The 22,500-nt window shown below is 47.7% G+C and overlaps 1 protein-coding gene across 1 annotated transcript in view; it reads right to left on the bottom strand.

The window, feature by feature from the left end:
• Positions 1–3,047: 3,047 nt before the first annotated feature.
• Positions 3,048–22,500, bottom strand: part of rars1 (arginyl-tRNA synthetase 1) — a 59,596-nt gene continuing 40,143 nt past the window's right edge. The window contains exons 11-15 of the mRNA XM_056284392.1: positions 19,328–19,437; positions 16,957–17,062; positions 8,670–8,842; positions 5,839–6,086; positions 3,048–3,507 (exon numbers count right to left, since the gene is read on the bottom strand). Of these exons, the coding sequence (XP_056140367.1) occupies positions 3,398–3,507; positions 5,839–6,086; positions 8,670–8,842; positions 16,957–17,062; positions 19,328–19,437 (747 nt within the window). The 3' untranslated portion in view covers positions 3,048–3,397. The remainder of the gene's footprint in view (positions 3,508–5,838; positions 6,087–8,669; positions 8,843–16,956; positions 17,063–19,327; positions 19,438–22,500) is intronic.

Raw genomic sequence — 22,500 nt, 5'->3', positions numbered from 1 at the left:
GCTGCTTTATGCTAATTATACTCCTCGTGCTGCGGCAGGAGTGCCTCGCGGTCACGTCCGGCTGCTGTCAGGTGACGTTTAGAGGATGTAGCTGGAATTGAACTTGGGTTGACCTCGGAGGCGTAAAGGTCAGAGGTCAACGCGGGCTTCCGGGTGGTCGGCGCCTCAACAAACACCCGCTGGGACGCGACGGTCCCTCCAGACAAGTAGCGTTCAGCGCCAATCTGGTGAAATTCTCGTGAGGCCTTTTGAGGAGAAGATGGAGCTCTGTGGAGACAGGAGGTGGTGACGGACCAAGAGGAAGTTAACGGTTATGTCCCGGTTTGAGTATGGGTCAGTGGCTGTTCTGGCCGGCATGGTTTTGGACCTCGGCTGGGAGTGCTGGTGCAGCCATACTGCTCAGGGCACCACAGAGTCGTACACGTTTTATTTCCTGACCTTCCATCTGCAGTGAAGCACTTTCCTTTTTGCGTGGGTAAAGGGGAGCCTGCAATTAGCAGCCTTCAGGGCTGTGATGTCTAATTAACTTCATCAAACGAGTCTTCCGCTCTCACACTTTACCGTCCCTGCACACAGTCGCACACCTGCACAAAGTCACACAACTGCACACACAACACAACACAACACAACACAACACAAAGACTAATCAGAATTTCTGGAAGAGCAACGTCGGTTGCATGGAAGCTTTTACACCTCGACGTGTGTACACAAGGGGGCGTCCATGAGGCGCAAACACTAGAGTGCAGATGTGTGCAAAAAGACAGCGGCCTACTGCCAAGGACCGAGCTGAAGACCCGTCTGGTTTTTTTGTTTGTTTTTTTTCCATGATAAATTTGCTGGCTGACACTAGGTCCCAGTTTTTTATTTTTTTTACGCAGCAAAGTATACAGAGGAAGAGGTTGGCAAAGAAGAAGTGGGATAGTCAGAGAGATGAAGAAAGTAGACAGGAGTACAAGGAGATGAGGCGTAAAGTGAAGAGAGAGGTGACAAAGGAAAGGGCGTATGGTGAGTTGTATGAGAGGTTAGACACTAAGGAAGGAGAAAAGGACTTGTACCAATTAGCTAGACAGAGGGACCGAGCTGGGAAGGAGGTGCAGCAGGTTAGGGTGATGAAGGATAGAGATGGAAATGTGCTGACAAGTGAGGAGAGTGTGTTGAGAAGGAGGAAGGAGTACTTTGAGGAGCTGATGAATGAAGAAAATGAGAGAGAGAGAAGGTTGGATGATGTAAGGATAGTGAATCAGGAAGTGCAGTGGATCAGCAAGGAGGAAGTGAGGGCAGCTATGAAGAGGATGAAGAGTGGAAAGGCAGTTGGTCCTGATGACATACCTGTGGAGGCATGGAGGTGTTTAGGAGAGATGGCAGTGGAGTTTTTAACTAGATTGTTTAACACAATCTTGGAAAGTGAGAGGAGGCCTGAGGAGTGGAGAAGAAGCATACTGGTACCGATTTTCAAGAACAAGGGTGATGTGCAGAACTGTAGCAACTACAGAGGTATGAAGTTGATCAACCACAGCATGAAGATTTGGGAAAGAGTAATAGAAGCTAGGTTAAGAGGAGAGGTGATGATCAGCAGCAGCAGTATGGTTTCATGCCATGAAAGAGCACCACAGATGTGATGTTTGCTTTGAGAATGTTGATGGAGAAGTATAGAGGAGGCCAGAAGGAGGTACATTGTGTCTTTGTAGATTTAGAGAAAGCATGTGACAGGGTGCCGAGAGAGGAGGTGGGGTATTGTATGAGGAAGTCGGGAGTGGCAGAGAAGTATGTAGGAGTGGTGCAGGATATGTATGAGGGCAGTGTGACAGTGGTGAGGTGTGTGGTTGGAATGACAGATGGGTTCAAGGTGGAGGTGGGATTACATCAAGGATCGGCTCTGAGCCCTTTCTTGTTTGCAATGGTGATGGACAGGTTGATGGACGAGATCAGGCAGGAGTCTCTGTGGGCGATGATGTTTGAGGTGTGATCTCTAGCGAGAGTAGGGTGCAGGTGGAGGAGAGCCTGGAGAGGTGGAGGTATGCACTGGAGAGAAGAGGAATGAAAGTCAGTAGGAGCAAGTCGGGATACCTATGCGTGAATGAGAGAGAGGACAGTGGAATGGTCAGGATGCAAGGAGTGGAGGTGACGAAGACATATGAGTTTAAATACTTGGGGTCAACTGTCCAAAGTAACGGGGAGTGCAGAAGAGAGGTGAAGAAGAGAGTGCAGGCAGGGTGGAGTGGGTGGAGAAGAGTGTCAGGAGTGATGTGTGACAGAAGGGTACCAGCAAGAGTTAAAGGGAAGGTTTACAAGATGGTGGTGAGACCAGCTATGTTGTATGGTTTGGAGACAGTGGCACTGATGAAAAGACAGGAGGTGGAGGTGGAGGTACAGAGATGAAGATGATAAGATTTTCATTGGGAGTGATGAAGAAGGACAGGATTAGGAAGGAGTATATTAGAGGGACAGCTCAGGTTGGACGGTTTGGAGACAAAGCAAGAGAGACAAGATGGAGATGGTTTGGACATGTGTGGAGGAGAGATGCTGGGTATACTGGGAGAAGGATGCTGAATATGGAGCTGCCAGGGAAGAGGAGAAGAGGAAGGCCAAAGAGGAGGTTTATGGAGGTGGTGAGGGAGGACATGCAGGTGGCTGGTGTGATAGAGAAAGATGCAGAGGACAGGAAGAGATGGAAACATATGACCCACTGTGGCGCCCCCTAATGGGAGCAGCTGAAAGTAGTAGTAATAGTAGTACTACTAGTAGTAGTAGTAGTAGTAGTGGTAGTAGACTCCGTGCAAACCCGTCGTTCTAGAACAACTGGACATGTTACGAGGCGTTTTTACATCTGTTAAGAAATGGAACCAGGTCTCGAGTCGGCAAGTTGCCCGTGAAACTTTTCTAGAACATCGACTCCGACTCGACTCGTGTTCCCCAACACGGACAAATGCCGGGACATTTGTGGTAAGGCTGTATGTGCAAACAGAGTTTCATGATTTGTTTTGGCAGGAAGTACACAACTCATCTGCATGTGCAGCGGCTGAAATAAACAGACGTGAGCAGTGGGTCTGAGGCATGGCTATAATTTCTGTCATTGTTACAGCGATGAAGAGTTTCACTGAAACCTGATTACAACCTGATTACCCCCTCTCAAAATGATTAAATCACAAAATCAAATGGTTTATTTCAACGGCAGCTAACAGACGTCTTAGCTGACACACAACACACTGCTGTGAAATACAACCCCGCGTGCTCTGAAGTCCTGCTGGTCTTCTTCACTTTTATTTTACCGATGCTGATGTGAAAGTCTTTTCGGTGGTAGTCGTATTTATTACTACGTCTTCTGGTGCTCCTGCTCTGGATTTTAGTGATTTGTGTTGAAAAGGTGCTGGGCATTGTGACATCACGTCCTGTGACATCACATCCTCTGGACGGGGTTGATGCCCAGGATGTCAAAGCCTTTAGCCATGACGGCCGCCGTGGCTTCACACAGGAGCATCCTCCACATGTTGACCTTCACCACTTCACCTGCAGAAGGAAAGAGAGACAGAAAGACAGACAGACAGATGGAGTGATACTGACCTAAGTATGCATTGAACATCCAGGCATGCACACACACACAGGGGTCAAAGGTCATACCTAATGACCCAGCAGCCATTAAGTGTCCATTAAATCAAGGCCTGAACATGTGTCCTGATGCAACATCAGCCCCGCCGTACCAAACTGCCACCCAGCCAGCCAGGAAGTCCAATAGAAATGAAGCCGGTTTCAGTTTACCTCCCTGCAGGTCATTAACGGGCCGAGCACATCATGCAAAGTGACGCACAGATTCATTTGTAATTTACACAAAGGAACAGTGTTTAGTCGCTGGGCCACAAAGAGTTCTGGCCAGTGACTTGGACCAAGTTCTGCTCCGTTACACTTTTTAATCGTCGATAGCAGAACTCGCTTCACGTCGCTTTCTCTTTCCAGCTTATACCTGGAGCAATAACCTGGGAATGTACCTGGAGCAATAACCTGGGAATGTACCTGGAGCAATAACCTGGGAATGTACCTGGAGCAATAACCTGGGAATGTACCTGGAGCAATAACCTGGGAATGTACCTGGAGCAATAACCTGGGAATGTACCTGGGGAAAAACTGCAGGTGGAGAGTTTAAACGATGTTATTACTTCCTTAATCAGAGAATTTGTATGAACTACTGCATACTTACATTTAATACTTACATTTAATGTATTAGCTTGACATAACTGTTGAAAAAGACGACTATCGAAAACACAAAGTCCATTTCGTGGAGAAAATGAGTTTTGTGGCTCAGTGTTATCAGGTTGGGCTCAGTGGTTTGAACTGGTTTGACTGGTTTTATGAATTAAAGTATGGCTAGAGTATCACACACATGATGTCGTCCATTCCTACGGTAAAACCTGTTGGGGGACAAAGTCTAATACCTCAAAAGGAAAACAGGTACTGCAACACCAACATACATCATGGTGCAAGTCCGCCTCCGTGAGACAACAGAGCAAAACTCACAGCTAACATGCTAGCCTCACGGTGCTAACGAAGCATTAGCATGAGTAAAATAATGATTTTTTATTTATATAGCACTTTTCTAAAACAATGTTGCAAAGTGCTTTTACAGAAGAAATAAAAACAGTATGAATAAAAATAAGCATTTGTAAAAGCTTTCATGAAGAGAAAAGAGTTACGACGAGATGTAAAAGAGGAAGAGACTTGGTGTGTCTTGGCTTAACAACACAAGTCCCATCGCCCTCTGTAGCAAACCCAGACCTGGAATAACCAGCAGGGCTCCACCTGCACACCTTAATGCTGGAGGAGGGGTGTACACCAGACCTTAACGCTGGAGGGGGTGTACACCAGACCTTAACGCTGGAGGGGGTGTACACCAGACCTTAACGCTGGACGGGGGTGTACACCAGACCTTAACGCTGGACGGGGGTGTACACCAGACCTTAACGCTGGACGGGGGTGTACACCAGACCTTAACGCTGGAGGGGGTGTACACCAGACCTTAACGCTGGAGGGGGTGTACACCAGACCTTAACGCTGGAGGGGGTGTACACCAGACCTTAACGCTGGAGGGGGGTGTACACCAGACCTTAACGCTGGAGGGGGTGTATACCAGACCTTAACGCTGGAGGGGGTGTACACCAGACCTTAACGCTGGAGGGGGGGGATGTACCAGGTCAATAACACACACACACACACACACACTCTCTCTCTTTTGGGGACCCCACATCATAATTGCCTGACCCCCATGGGGCGATTTCAGATAATCTGATGTTTTGTTTTCTCTCACCTGTGGATGTCTCCACTTTGGGTTTTTACTATCAATCAACCCAGTGAGGTGAGAGAAGAAGTTGGGTCAAGGGTCATATAACTGCAATTGATGAAATAAAAGTATTCCTGACACAAAACAACTTGAAGTATCGGTGTTGTAAATTCCCCTTTCGTTTGGAATATTTGGCTATATATATATATATATATATATATGTTGTATTTCAGTCAGGCCCTTTGGCCAGCCCAGTAGGGTCCTCGTTAGGCAGACGGGGGTTAGGTGATGTTATGAACTTGGTGAGCATGGCTGCATGTCCCTCGTTAATGGTCATGAAGACAGTGTTGTATTTATCCCACATACACAACGTATGTATGTTATATTGTTTACAAGTGTACGTATGCTGAATGCTAGTTAAGCTAGTCTATTAGCCACTGATGCTTATGTTATATTTCTTATTCTGTCTTACAGAAACTGTTCAGCATTAGTCAAGTTATCATAGACACATTATCCCCAATACTGGTCTGATTTTGACGACTGAAAGGAGCACAGAGCCCTGCTGCTACCTGTCTGACGGTCTTTCTCCACGCAGTAGCAGCTGTCGTAGAACTCGGTGAAGGTGGTCGCCAGCTCGTACAGATAGTCGCACAGCGTGTGGAGCAGCAGATCGTCCAGGATCTTCTGCAAGATCTCCGGGAAGCGCAGGATGCATTTGCCAAGCTTCCACTCCTTGTCATGGTCCAGGAGGACTTCCGTGGTCGCCGCTGCCTTCCTCAGCGAGGCATCGTCAATGTTGGCCAGGCGGGCTATGGACCTGCCGCGGGTCAAAAGCCAAAGGTCAGAGTATAAAGGTACAGTTGAAACGGTTCACAGTTATCTCAGTTTTACTGTTCAGCTGCCAATACTGTTCAAAATTCTCCAGATGGCGTAATTCCTGTACTAATGCTGTTTCAATAAGCCAGTTATCGTGATCAAACAGCCTTAAAAGAGCCTTAAGGATCATTTTGGGTCTGTCGTACATGTGAAATATATATATATATATATATATATAGTTTTTTTTTTTACCAATTTGAGTAATTGAATGTTACAATATTCATTTTCATGCCTACTCATGATACTGAACGGCACAAACTCCGCTCCCTAAATCTGACAGTTTTCAGGCCCGGCCTGACGTTATTTATTGTTGTACTTTAGACGAGGCTAAGCAATGTTACTGTGACCGCAGCTTTATTTCACAATTCCTGTCCGAAGCAGCTGATAGTTACAGTACAACAGCCAAGTAGTCTTTTTCATTATATTTCAGAAATAAGTGTACGCGTGTCCATTAAATTGTCCTCTGGGAAAAAAAGATGAAAACAAAACAATCTCGACTCCACTTAAAGGTGACATACCGATTATCTAGATCATATCAGACCGGACCATCTCTCACTTTTTCTTTATTGGCTTAATGTCTTCTGAAAATTAGCTTCTAGCTAATATTAGGAACAAGTAAAGCGGACCCCGGTAGAGCCCCCTTCCACTTGCAGGATGGCGGTACCGGTGGTCATTAACTCCTACTTTGCTAGAAGAGTGATGGCCACACAAGATGACACACCTCTTCCTGTAGGTGGCGCCAGCGGTTCAACATGACACACCTCTTCCTGTAGGTGACGCCAGCGGTTCAACATGACACACCTCTTCCTGTAGGAGACGTCAGTGGTTCAACGTGACACACCTCTTCCTGTAGGTGGCGCCAGCGGTTCAACATGACACACCTCTTCCTGTAGGTGGTGCCAGTGGTTCAACATGACACGCCTCTTCCTGTAGGTGGCGCCAGCGGTTCAACATGACACACCTCTTCCTGTAGGTGGTGCCAGTGGTTCAACATGACACACCTCTTCCTGTAGGTGGCGCCAGCGGTTCAACATGACACACCTCTTCCTGTAGGGGAAGCCAGTGGTTCAACATGACACACCTCTTCCTGTAGGTGACGCCAGCGGTTCAACATGACACACCTCTTCCTGTAGGGGAAGCCAGTGGTTCAACATGACACACCTCTTCCTGTAGGTGGCGCCAGTGGTTCAACATGACACACCTCTTCCTGTAGGTGATGCCAGCGGTTCAACATGACACACCTCTTCCTGTAGGAGACGTCAGTGGTTCAACGTGACACACCTCTTCCTGTAGGTGGTGCCAGTGGTTCAACATGACACACCTCTTCCTGTAGGTGAAGCCAGCGGTTCAACATGACACGCCTCTTCCTGTAGGTGGCGCCAGCGGTTCAACATGACACACCTCTTCCTGTAGGTGACGCCAGCGGTTCAACATGACACACCTCTTCCTGTAGGGGAAGCCAGTGGTTCAACATGACACACCTCTTCCTGTAGGTGACGCCAGCGGTTCAACATGACACACCTCTTCCTGTAGGGGAAGCCAGTGGTTCAACATGACACACCTCTTCCTGTAGGTGGCGCCAGTGGTTCAACATGACACACCTCTTCCTATAGGTGACGCCAGTGGTTCAACATGACACACCTCTTCCTGTAGGGGGAGCCAGTGGTTCAACATGACACACCTCTTCCTGTAGGTGACGCCAGTGGTTCAACATGACACGCCTCTTCCTGTAGGTGGCGCCAGCGGTTCAACATGACACACCTCTTCCTGTAGGTGACGCCAGCGGTTCAACATGACACACCTCTTCCTGTAGGGGAAGCCAGTGGTTCAACATGACACACCTCTTCCTGTAGGTGACGCCAGCGGTTCAACATGACACACCTCTTCCTGTAGGGGAAGCCAGTGGTTCAACATGACACACCTCTTCCAGTAGGTGACGCCAGCGGTTCGTACATCCGAAGAACTGGGGCTGACAAAACCAATCTCCTCAGTTTAAGTGTAAATGAGTATCTGTGACGCACCCTCTACAAAGCTTCTTCCACCCCTTAGAAACTGGTTCTTCACCCTGACCGCTTGTTAAATGTACCTCATTTAACTATAAGTTAATGGCCTCTTTACTCCATGTAAAACACAACTGGTTTAAGCTAGGAGCCCCCGTTGCAAGCAGCTGCATAAAACACCTTTACTATGGAGGCATGTGCAGTTAGAGAGCTGCTGGAATACCCAACCCACTGAGGCAAAGCTGCGATAATGGTCGATACAAATAAAACTGACTTGAGCAAACAGGCATGGCGAAGAAGAAGAATATCGACTCACATCAGCAATGTTTACACATGGTTATGTAACCCTGATATCGAATCCCACTTCATATCCAGGGTGGAAAAAAAAATCAAAATGTTGTGTTCGTTCTTCACCCTTGTGGAAGAGTTTCAGGCTTACGTGGAGCAGTCTAATAGCTGGTTGAGACACAAACCAGTTCCTCATCATACACTGTCCCGAAGGACGCCATCCCAAAGCCTTTTACCTGATGCGGGTGAAGGCGTAGAGGAGGTAGGCGGCCGTGTTTCCCCGGTCGTCCAGCATCTTGTCAAAGGAGAAGACGTAGTCATTGATGCGGTTGTGGCTGAGGTCGGCGTATTTAATACAGCCGAACGCCACCGACCTCTGGGCTTTGGTCAGCTCCTCCGGGGTCAGGACCTGCCGTGAAGGGGGGCAGACAACAGGACAACAGCTTTAAAGGGGTGGTCTGGTTTCTGGGGTTTTTACTACCTCCTGCTAACGACAGTCACACATTCGGGGATATCTTTTTATGTCCGTGCGTCCGGTCTGACGGTACATTTAATGGCGAGTTTAGCCTAGCTTAGCATAATTGCTGGATGTCAACCAGGATCATTAGCTTCTCCTCCCCAAAGGAGGGAAATACACTTTCTAGAAAGCCGGTCATTAATGCTTTTTTCTCATTAGCCTACAGCTAACGTTTTCACATTACATTAAAAACAAAAAATCCTAAAAATCAGATTATAGCCCCCCCCCCCTTTTTCTCCCCAATTGTATCTGGCCAGTTACCCCACTCTCCCCCCTCTGCTGGTCCGGGGAGGGCTGCAGACTACCACATGTCTCCTCCCATACCTGTGGGGTCACCAGCCGCTTCTTTTCACCTGACAGTCAGGAGTTTCACCAAGGGGACGTAGCACATGGGAGGATCACGCTACTCCCCCCAGTTCCCCCCCCCTGAACAGGTGCCCCGACCGACCAGAGGAGGCGCTAGTGCAGCGACCAGGACACATACCCACATCCGGCTTCCCACCCGCAGACACGGCCAGTTGTGTCTGTAGGGACGCCCGACCAAGCCAGAGGTAACACAGGGATTCGAACCGGCGATCCCTGTGTTGCTAGGCACCGAAATAGACCGCCATGCTACCTGGGCGGCCATCAGATTATAGTTTTAAACTATGATTCTGTAATACACATATCGGTCTTCCACAGTAGAACGGATGGATATGCATATGAAATACAAACACACAAATCCCTTGTTCATTCTTGAACGTGAGTCCGGTTCTCCTGAGCGACCCCTCGCATGTCTGCTGCACCTACAAGAGCTGAATGCAGACGAGAGTCTCCAAGAACCCCACAATTATCTGCCCATCAACACGGCGCCAAGGCACCGCTGCCTGTACACAGCAAAGTGAATTAAAGTGATAGAAAACCTGCATCACAGCAGATATTAACGATATAGCGTCTGCTGATATGGCGTGTCCTTCACCTGTCACTCAAACACGTCAGACACCCCACGGGACAACGGTTACCAGGACGTGCTAAGAGTTTCTTTGTCATTACAGGTTTTCCCAACAATTTCTTCAGCAGTTCTACTGCGGGGTGTGTCTATATGTGTGTGTGTGTATGTGTGTGTGTGTGTGTGTGTGTGTGTGTGTGTGTGTATGTATGTATGTATGTATGTATGTATGTGTGTGTGAGTGTATGTATATATATATATGTGTGTGTGTGTGTGTGTATGTATGTATGTATGTATGTGTGTATATATATATACATATATATATATGTGTGTGTGTGTGTGTGTATGTATATATATGTGTGTGTGTATATATATGTATATATATATATGTGTGTATGTATATATATGTATATATATATATGTGTGTGTATGTATATATATATATTAGAGATGGCAGCAACAGCACAAGAAACTGAAGACATCTTGATAAAAGAAAAACCTGGTGACACAAACCAGACACACACACACACATACACATCAGCCGTGCTCCTGCAGACTCGTCTGGGCGGAGAAACTCGGCAGCTCTTCATAAGTGCGGGCAGCACTCAGCCTGATGGTGCCGCCAATCAAACATAATGACTTGATTTACGGGTCAGAATAATGGACCTAATTTACGAACCTCAGTCGCGGATTTCATCGACCTATTCAAATGACGGCATCGCTCTGAACCAGGACCTGAAGTGTGTTCTAGACCGGGGAGAGCCGAGCGGAGGGAGGGGGAGGATTACGGAGGAGATATCGGGATTGCCGGGGCTCTGACTGGAAAAGAGAAACATAAAGCCCCACTAAGCCCGAACGGAATGGAGCAGAGCGGGAAGACAAACTGACGCCGACAGAAGGAGGCGCAGCAGAGCGGGCCGCACGGCCGCCAGACCTCGGGTTCCTCTTAATGAGGCCGGGCTAGCAGATGGCAGAGGTGGGCGCCGGCCCAGGCCGGAGAGTCGTGCGCCAGCCGTGACGGCCTGCAGGGAGGCCGCTTTGGCTCAGCTTCCCTCAGCACACTGAACTGATCTGGGATCTGCTGGAAAGTACAGCCCGTTACCACAGACAGCACTCGGGATAGTACTGAAGCAGGTCAGTTAACTTGCTCGTCTTTTCACTGTAGTTTTCCTCACAGACAGAAAACAACCCAGAACATTTAAAAAGACTTCTGGACCGCCAGCGTGGGGACAGAAACCGGATCTTCAGGCTCAAAGCTAAACACAACTTGGCAGGACGTCAAGCAACGGACAGGTACTTTCAGAAAGAGTGTCGCTGGTTCAAATTCCTCATATGTCTCAGACATCTGGGTGATTTGCGTGACTGCGAGTCCATACACGGACTGGTATGGAGGCGCTCTTCATCATCAGACTAAAGTCCTCCGCCTCACCTCCACACCAGCGAGAGACCAGCAGAGGTCCAGAGGAGCAGATTTGAGTCCGACAGCGGAAGACTTCCTCCGCAGTCGTAGGAAAGTGGCTCCCGGGTGTCGGCGTGTTTACCAGGGTCAATATGAAACAAGGGATGACTGACAAAAGAGCATACACACTCTGCAAATATCATCTTGATGAATAAACATTACAACCGATCCATCGTTATTTGCCTCAACAGTCCAAGGTGCTTCTGCACAGACCCTTCAGTAAACCCACGTTGCCAGGCAACAAACCCTCCCGTCCCGCGGGCGAGGATCGGCTCATCGATCGCAAGAGCTAAAAACTGGGTCACTCGAGGCTAAGTTGCTTTGACGCCTTCATAGAAAAGAAGAAAAAAAAGTCAAATAAGCAAGGTGTTTGTGGTGCCTTGCTCAGGGGTTATGAGTTAATGCTATTTCTCTGCTGCTGAGACAAAGAAAAGGTTTTTCCTTCTGATTCAACCCAAATACACCCGCAGGAGTCTCAGCCTGAGGGGGTATTACCCTGAGCGTGACCAAGACCGGTACAACATGATGAAGAACATGATGAAGACAGGTACAACATGATGAAGAACATGATGAAGACAGGTACAACATGATGAAGACAGGTAAAACAGGGGTTCCAGACTTTTTTCTTTAGATTTTTTTTCACCCCTTTTCTCCCCAATTGTATGCGGCCAATCACCCCACTCTTCCGAGCCGCCCCCGGTCGCTGCTCCGCCTCCTCTGCTGATCCGGGGAGTGCTGCAGACTACCACGTCTCCTGCGATACATGTGGAGTCAACAGCCAATTCTTTTGACCTGACAGTGAGGAGTTTCACCAGGGGGACGTAGCGCGTGAGAGGATCACGCTATTCCCCCAGAGGAGGCGCTAGTGCAGCGACCAGGACACATACCCACATCCGCTTTCCCACCTGCAGACATGGCCAATTGTGTCTGTAGGGATGTGGAGGTAACACGGGGATTCGAACCGGGATCCCCGCATTGGTGGGCAACAGAATAGACCACCACGCCACCCGGACGCCCGGGGTTCCCAGACTTTTAAATGCTGTGACCCGCTTATCAAGATAAGTTTTAGCCCGGGACCCACCAAATGATTTATGCAATAAAATTAACATTGAATTCTCACCACCTATCAACCATGAGATGATGAAGAATCCTCTACACCTGTCAATCATGAGATGATGAAGAATCCTCTACACCTGTCAATCATGAGATGATGAAGAATCCTCTACACCTGTCAACCATGAGATGATGAAGAATCCTCTACACCTGTCAACCATGAGATGATGAAGAATCCTCTACACCTGTCAACCATGAGATGATGAAGAATCCTCTACACCTGTCAACCATGAGATGATGAAGAATCCTCTACACCTGTCAATCATGAGATGACGAATCCTCTACACTTGTCAAACATGAGATGAAGAATCCTCTTCACCTGTCAACCATGAGATGATGAAGAATCCTCTACACCTGTCAAACATGAAATAATGAAGAATCATCTACACCCGTCAACCATGAGATGATGGTCTCTGAGAAACTCAGGAGAATTTTTAACAAACACCGCATCCCGGTATACTTCAAACCCAGCAACACACTCCGACAAAGACTGGTTCATCCCAAAGACCGTGTACCACACACCCGGAAAAGCAACCTGGTGTATGCTGTACAATGCAACGAGGACTGCACTGACCTATACATAGGAGAAACCAAACAACCACTACACAAATCGATGACCCAACACAGAAGGCCACACTCCTCAGGACAAGACTCAGCAGTCTATCTACACCTAAAGGAGAAGACACACTCCTTCCAGGACAGCAACGTACACATTTTGGACAGAGAAGATAGATGGTTTGAAAGAGGGGTGAAGGAAGCCATTTATGGGAAACGGAAAAACCATCCCTCAACAGAGGAGGAGGTCTGCGACACCACCTATCTCCCACTTACAATGCCGTCCTTTCATCTCTACCCAGGAGATTCAAGAAGCCTAGCCTCCAAGAACAACAGTCGCTCACTAATGGCTCCAACCACTCATGACCACTGAATGGCGCACTAACGAAGTCGAAACTAACACCTCCAATGACCATCGCTGCTTAACATCAGAACACAAAAGAGCCACGCATATCAATACCTCGGATAACGACGGGCGTTGCTAAACATCGGAACACAAAGAGCCATGGTCATCAATAGCTCTGATAACGACTCCAAAGAGGATAAATTCTGAGTCTCATCACCAGCCAGTCAGACTAGCTTGGTCTAGTCAGAAAGGCACGAACTTATGAAGCCTCTTGGGTGAGAGGCGAAACTTCTTTACGGATATATACCAAGTCCAATCGCACTCGATTCAATTCCTTTGGAGAATCCTCTACACCTGTCAACCATGAGATGATGAAGAATCCTCTACACCTGTCAACCATGAGATGATGAAGAATCCTCTACACCTGTCAACCATGAGATGATGAAGAATCCTCTACACCTGTCAACCATGAGATGATGAAGAATCCTCTACACCTGTCAACCATGAGATAATGAAGAATCCCCTACACCTGTCAAACATGAGATGAAGAATCCCCTACACCTGTCAAACATGAGATGATGAAGAATCCCCTACACCTGTCAAACATGAGATGATGAAGAATCCCCTACACCTGTCAACCATGAATGATGAAGAATCCTCTACACCTGTCAACCATGAATGATGAAGAATCCCCTGCACCTGTCAAACATGACATGATGAAGAATCCTCTACACCTGTCAAACATGAGACGATGAAGAATCCTCTACACCTGTCAAACATGAGATAATGAAGAATCCCCTACACCTGTCAAACATGAGATGATGAAGAATCCTCTACTCTGTTCATCAGTGCAGTATGGAGACAACGTGAGCTATGATGGCCAGCGCGACACAAGACACTAACCACTTTATTTCATAAAGAGCGCCCTCTACGGGAAGGTTGTTGCAGGTTTAATTTTTCGTAACTGCGTCAAAACAAAATGTTTGTTGTGAACATCCCATGACCCACCTAGCTCCCTGATGTGACCCACTAGTAGGTCTGGACCCACAGTTTGAAACCCACTTAGGTAGAACATGAAGAGAGGTAGATGTTATGAAAACAGAACATGATAACAGTAAGGTAGAACATGACAAGGAACATGGGATGAAGTCAGGAAATGTGATAAAAAGAGGACATGATGAAGAACATGATGAAGACCGGTAGGACATGTTTGGCCTGATTTCTCACTAGAAATGAAGCGTAGGCCAAGAAAATGTAAAAGCTCCAGAGTCGAAATCAAGACTTGAAAGCTCGGCAACGGTACCGAGGGACTTCTGAGGCCGCTGGGTGTAGAATATCACATTTAAGGCTTTTTAGACCTATTTATTTGGGGACGTTGTGGACTCAGCTGGGTTAAATTGTACTCTGCGTTTGTTTGAAGTGATTAAACACTGTGGAGTTTTGCAATTATCCAGCCGCCCGCTGTTGACTTTCTCTCTGGAATATCATGCAGCATGTGCAACTTCTGATATCTCTGCCAATTACGGGATTATGTGGATGTACACAGCTGCCAAGACTGCTTTCCAACGAGGAGGAACCCTCCACGTGGTAGGGAGAGACTCGACTGGGAAGTCTCGTGGTCCGGACAGAAGCACACGCCGGATGGAACGGATGAACGGGTGAATGAATGAGTGAATTATAGAAGAAGGGATGATGGAGTATGTTATTTTGTGACGATGTTTGTGATCAACTTTACTGATGCCTGTAGAGAACAGATTAACGTAAACCTCCAAGCAGAGAGACTCTGCCTTGCTCAGGGACACCTCAGCAGCAGAGAGAGAGAGACAGAGCGAGATGAGGGGAAAGGAAAAGAACAAAATTAAGCTGTGAAAAAAGCAAAGGCAGTGAAGGACAGAACAGCGGAGGGAAAGAAAAGGCAAGAGAGAAATAATGGAGTAAGAGTGTGTGTGTGTGTGTGTGTGTGTGTGTGTAAAGACTATACACTGCTCTCAGATCATAAAACATCAGTAAAAGTGCCGTCGGCGTTGGAAGATGACCTTCGGGATTGGACGGTCTGGCAGTGCTGAAATGGCGACCTTCTGTGTCAATCAACCAGGCTTTATGTCTGTGAATGTTCTCCTTCATCCAGGTCATGGTTCTCCAAAGGAGGTGAATCAAGTGCAACTGGACTTGGTATATATCTGTGAAGACGTTTTGCCTCTCATCCAAGAGGCTTCCTCAGTTCCTGCCTTTCTGACTAGACCAAGCTAGTCTGACTGGCTGGTGATGAGACTCAGCATTTATCCTCTAGGAGTCGTTGTCAGAGCTAGAGATGTCCGTGGCTCTAAACATCGGGACACAAAGAGCCATGGACATCTATAGCTCTGACAACGATAACCAGGCTTGATTTTTTTTTGGGGGGGGGGGGGTTTCAGCCAATTACCCCACTCTACTGAGCCATCACGGTCACTGCTCCACCCCCTCTGCTGATCTGGGGGGGGGGGGGGCTGCAGACTACAACATCTCCTCCGATACATGTGGAGTCTCCAGCCGCTTCTTTTCACCTGACAGTGAGGAGTTGCACCAGGGGGACGTAGCGTGTGGGAGGACCACGCTATTCCCCTCAGTTCCCCCTACCCCCAAACAGGCGCCCTGACCGATCAGAGGAGGCGCTAGTGCAGTGACCAGGACACATACCCACGTCCGGCTTCCCACCCGCAGACATGGCCAATAGTGTCTGTAGGGACGCCCGACCAAGCCGGAGGTAACACAGGGATTCGAACCAACGATCCCTGTGTTGATAAGCAACAGAATAGACCACCATGCCACCCAGAAGCCCTTAGGGCTTTGTCTTTACCTGTATTTCACACCAAGAGAGCAACAGATCCAAGGCTTCTTGTTCCGGCCGGACACTGATGAGCCCGTACTGACCATCATACCATCAGAATAATACTGGTACCATCTACAACTCGGCGCTGGGCAGTAATTACATATCACCGTTCTCCATCTCTCAGTGTATTGCACTACTGACATATTGTGATATACGTACAATGTTTTGCCGTCATGAGAATGTATGACCAAAAGTTTCTCACAAAAACGAGGAGTGAAATATTTGAGGGAGTAAAACTTGAACACCAGTTCCGGTTTGATATCACACTCGCCATCACCACACAGTTCTGTGTGATGAACCTCAGCTGGACTCAGCGGAAACATGGGAGTGTTGCACATGTAAGCAGATACTGCATATTCACTCTCATTATCATGACATCTTCTGTATCGCCCCAGCACTAGTGCAGCCATACCAATCATCATACACTAGGCTACAATAGCATGAATTACATATTCTTTAAGCCTACGATGATGTTTCTTCAGACAGGAGGAGAAGTGTGCAGGTGTGTCTGGTGCAGACGACGGGTGTCATGTGTTTCTTATGAGAAACCTGCTGGTCGTCTGCATACGGCCATGTTGGTATAATACACAGACACGGGTTTCTAAGCCAAAGAGGATGCACAGCGTACATGGCTGGTCTGAAATAAGGAGAAACACTTCTGATATCATCCAACACATCCATCCATCCAATACATCCATCCATCCATCCATCCATCCATTAGAAAGCCTTCATCTACCTTGTCTCGCTCCTTCTCCTTCAGCTTGTCCATGGACCTCTTCAGGCCTTCCTCCAGCAGATCCATCAGCCTCACCGTGTCACCGGACCGAGTCTTAAACTTCTTCCTGCAAGTCCAAAGTGGGGGGAAAAAGAAGAGCACCAGGAGGCCGGTGAGGTGAAACTGATTCAAGTTGCTGGGAAATACTCACCGAACGTTGACTCAGTTCACCTGGACACGTTTTTGTTCATAAACGTTGTGTTTCTGTGATTTCTTACCCGCATTATTGAGCATACTGGGAATTAATCAAGTTATGCTAAAAGTTGTTTAAATTTGCTAAAAGTTGTGTAAATTTCACAAATAATTTTTCTTTTCTTTTTGATTTTATTCATTTTTTTAATCCAAAGTAATTAACCTGATTTTTTATGAGAGGATAATTTATAAATGATATAGTATAAAAAATAGATTTATATTATATATTATATACAAATTATATAATATAAACAAATTATATAAAATATATATCTATATTATATAATATATATCATGTAAAAATTATATAGCATAAAATAAATTATACAGTATTTATAAAATAATACTATATCATTTATAACAAACTAAAACACCATCCAAGCCAAACCAGACTGTTTTAACGCCGCAGACGCCTGAGGCCTCTGCAGCGAGGCAACTGGTGGTTGTGCCCATGATGATGAAGGATAATGATGATGATGAAGGATAATGATGATGATGATGATGATGATGAAGGATAATGATGATGGCGCCAAACAATGGCCAACATAGACTCAATCAAAAGTCAGTTGTAGCAGTGTTTGGAGTGGAGCTAGGTTAAGCGGGCTAGACCTTGGAAGGTGTTTGAGGAGCAGCTGTTGGGTCTGAACCTGGTCTGAGGAGCAGCTGTTGGGTCTGAACCTGGTTTGAGGAGCAGCTGTTGAGTCTGAACCTGGTCTGAGGAGCAGTTGTTGGGTCTGAACCTGGTCTGAGGAGCAGCTGTTGGGTCTGAACTTGGTTTGAGGAGCAGCTGTTGGGTCTAAACCTGGTTTGAGGAGCAGCTGTTGGGTCTGAACCTGGTTTGAGGGGCAGCTGTTGGGTCTGAACCTGGCCTGAGGAGCAGCTGTTGGGTCTGAACTTGGTTTGAGGAGCAGCTGTTGGGTCTGAACTTGGTTTTAGGAGCAGCTGTTGGGTCTGAACTTGGTTTGAGGAGCAGCTGTTGGGTCTGAACTTGGTTTGAGGAGCAGCTGTTGGGTCTGAACCTGGTTTGAGGAGCAGCTGTTGGGTCTGAACCTGGTTTGAGGAGCAGCTTTTGGGTCTGATCCTGGTCTGAGGAGCAGCTGTTGGGTCTGAACCTGGTTTGAGGAGCAGCTGTTGGGTCTGAACCTGGTCTGAGGAGCAGCTGTTGGGTCTGAACTTGGTTTGAGGAGCAGCTGTTGGGTCTGAACCTGGTCTGAGGAGCAGCTGTTGGGTCTGAACCTGGTCTGAGGAGCAGCTGTTGGGTCTGAACCTGGTTTGAGGAGCAGCTGTTGAGTCTGAACCTGGTCTGAGGAGCAGCTGTTGGGTCTGTCCAGACTTCATCACAGTATTCAGATGGTTCATCACTGACATGAAAGTGACCCGGTCTTTCTGAAAATGACTGAAGCTGTTACCTGCGTTTTCTTTTTGGACTTGATAAATGACAGACCTGATCAACAGATCACCAGAGTTAGAACTGACTGATCTTTTGTCAGTTGACTAACTGATTAATGGATTGATGGTTTGAGCAAGATTCTTTTGCTAAGATTTATTTTCCTGTGGAGCTTAAACATTTGGGCTTTAGCTCAAAAGCTTTATGCTGCAGCTGAAACTCATTTTCCTCTTTCCATAGGCTTCATCTGAAACTGCACCTGACACCACAAGGTTCGGGGGCCCGAGTCCCACCGGGGTCACCAGTCTCTAGAAACACGTGACCTCAATACAAGTGTGATAGGCTCACCAACACACCTCAGACACACTTTGTCTAAAGCTAACAGACTGAAACTGAAACACCCGGCTGCAGAATAAAGGAAGTGATGTGGAGATGATTTGTTAAAGGTGTACAGAAGCAGCAAAACCACATCAGCAGGTCTTTAATTAAACCACGTGAGCAGGTCTTTAATTAGACCACATGAGCAGGTCTTTAATTAAACCACATGAGCAGGTCTTTAATTAAACCACATCAGCAGGTCTCTAACATCTAACAGCTCTTTAAAAGTTCTAACAAATGTACTTCAGAGCAGCGTGCTGTGTGGCTGGACGGTTCTACTGTGGTGCCACATGTGGTGTGTGTGTGTGTGTGTGTGTGTGTGTGTGTGTGTGTGTGTGTGTGTGTGTGTGTGTGTGTGTGTGTTGTTGAACCCACTTGTCCTCGCCCAACACCACTCCAAACCCTGCGTGCTCCACCCGGGTCACCTGGGGGTCGTACCAGCCGATCATCCGAGCCACAGCAAACACAACTTGGAAGTGCATGGCCTGTAAAAAATAGATCACACACACACACAGACACACACACACACAGACACACACACACACACACACACACACACACACACTCAGTGACATGTGCTAACCGTCACATCGTGCTGCTGTTAGTGTGTCAGCGTGGCCGGTCGGTGCTGCAGTGAGTCACTGTCAGCCCTGACTCCCGAAGGTAAAACAGAGATTCGAACTGGCGATCCCCGTGGTGGCAGCTACACTAGCTACACTAGCTACACTAGCTACACTCGCTACACTAGCTACACTCGCTACATTAGCTACACTAGACACACTCGCTACACTAGCTACACTAGCTACACTAGCTACACTCGCTACACTCGCTACACTAGACACACTAGCTACACTAGCTACACTAGCTACACCAGCTACACTAGCTACACTAGCTACACTAGACACACTAGCTACACTAGCTACACTAGACACACTAGCTACACTAGCTACACTAGCTACACCAGCTACACTAGCTACACTAGCTACACCCGCTACACTAGCTACACTAGCTACACTAGACACACTAGCTACACTAGCTACACTAGCTACACTAGACACACTAGCTACACTAGCTACACTCGCTACACTCGCTACACTAGCTACACTAGACACACTAGCTACACTAGCTACACTCGCTACATTCGCTACACTAGCTACACTAGACACACTAGCTACACTAGCTACACTAGCTACACTAGCTACACTAGACACACTAGCTACACTAGCTACACTAGCTACACTCGCTACACTCGCTACACTAGCTACACTCGCTACACTAGCTACACTAGCTACACTAGCCGGACGCCCCCCAACTCCTTTATCTTAGGAGCCACACTGACACATGTGGTCTGCAAGCCATCAGTGTCTCTGCCTCAATGTCTCTGTCTGTCATCCAATTATCGCTCCACCCATCATCCACCAATCATCCATCATCCATCATCCACCAATCATCCATCCATCATCCACCAATCATCCATCATCCACCAATCATCCATCCATCATCCACCAATCATCCATCCGTCCATCATCCACCAATCATCCATCATCCATCCATCCATCCATCATCCACCAATCATCCACCAATCATCCATCCATCCATCATCCACCAATCATCCATCCATCATCCATCCATCCATCCATCATCCATCCATCATCCATCCATCAATCATCCATCCATCCATCCATCCATCAGCTCCTCACTCATGATATCCATCTTTATATCCACCACATAACATTTCCACACACTCTTCTGTGTTTGCCTCTTCCTGTCAGTCATGTGTCTGTAGTGATAACAGTGTGTTGGTGTTGCTCTCCACCCAAACCTCTCCTCTCTTCCTCCCAACAACACCCCCACCTCTGTTCTACTACCCCCTACTTTATACTACCCCCCATATCTCCCAAACCTCTCCTCTCTTCCTCCCAACAACACCCCACCTCTGTTCTACTACCCCCTAGTTTGTACTACCCCCCCATATCTCCCAAACCTCTCCTCTCTTCCTCCCAACAACACCCCCACCTCTGTTCTACTACCCCCTAGTTTATACTACCCCCCATATCTCCCAAACCTCTCCTCTCTTCCTCCCAACAACACCCCACCTCTGTTCTACTACACCCTAGTTTGTACTACCCCCCCATATCTCCCAAACCTCTCCTCTCTTCCTCCCAACAACACCCCACCTCTGTTCTACTACACCCTAGTTTATACTACCCCCCCATATCTCCCAAACCTCTCCTCTCTTCCTCCCAACAACACCCCCACCTCTGTTCTACTACACCCTAGTTTATACTACCCCCCCATATCTCCCAAACCTCTCCTCTCTTCCTCCCAACAACACCCCACCTCTGTTCTACTACCCCCTACTTTATACTACCCCCCCATATCTCCCAAACCTCTCCTCTCTTCCTCCCAACAACACCCCCACCTCTGTTCTACTACACCCTAGTTTATACTACCCCCCCATATCTCCCAAACCTCTCCTCTCTTCCTCCCAACAACACCCCCACCTCTGTTCTACTACACCCTAGTTTATACTACCCCCCCATATCTCCCAAACCTCTCCTCTCTTCCTCCTAACAACACCCCCACCTCTGTTCTACTACACCCTAGTTTATACTACCCCCCATATCTCCCAAACCTCTCCTCTCTTCCTCCTCTCTTCCTCCTAACAACACCCCACCTCTGTTCTACTACCCCCTACTTTATACTACCCCCCCATATCTCCCAAACCTCTCCTCTCTTCCTCCCAACAACACCCCCACCTCTGTTCTACTACCCCCTAGTTTGTACTACCCCCCCATATCTCCCAAACCTCTCCTCTCTTCCTCCTAACAACACCCCACCTCTGTTCTACTACCCCCTACTTTATACTACCCCCCCATATCTCCCAAACCTCTCCTCTCTTCCTCCCAACAACACCCCCACCTCTGTTCTACTACACCCTAGTTTATACTACCCCCCATATCTCCCAAACCTCTCCTCTCTTCCTCCCAACAACACCCCCACCTCTGTTCTACTACCCCCTACTTTATACTACCCCCCCATATCTCCCAAACCTCTCCTCTCTTCCTCCCAACAACACCCCCACCTCTGTTCTACTACACCCTAGTTTATACTACCCCCCCATATCTCCCAAACCTCTCCTCTCTTCCTCCTCTCTTCCTCCTCTCTTCCTCCCAACAACACCCCACCTCTGTTCTACTACCCCCTACTTTATACTACCCCCCCATATCTCCCAAACCTCTCCTCTCTTCCTCCTAACAACACCCCCACCTCTGTTCTACTACCCCCTAGTTTGTACTACCCCCCCATATCTCCCAAACCTCTCCTCTCTTCCTCCCAACAACACCCCACCTCTGTTCTACTACCCCCTAGTTTATACTAACCCCCATATCTCCCAAACCTCTCCTCTCTTCCTCCCAACAACACCCCCACCTCTGTTCTACTACACCCTACTTTATACTACCCCCCATATCTCCCAAACCTCTCCTCTCTTCCTCCCAACAACACCCCACCTCTGTTCTACTACCCCCTACTTTATACTACCCCCC

This window comes from Lampris incognitus, chromosome 8 (assembly GCF_029633865.1).
Source record: "Lampris incognitus isolate fLamInc1 chromosome 8, fLamInc1.hap2, whole genome shotgun sequence".
In the NCBI taxonomy this organism is placed as follows: domain Eukaryota; kingdom Metazoa; phylum Chordata; class Actinopteri; order Lampriformes; family Lampridae; genus Lampris; species Lampris incognitus.
The sequence above is the reverse complement of the archived record's forward strand: the minus strand, read 5'-3'. Positions and strand labels throughout refer to the sequence as shown.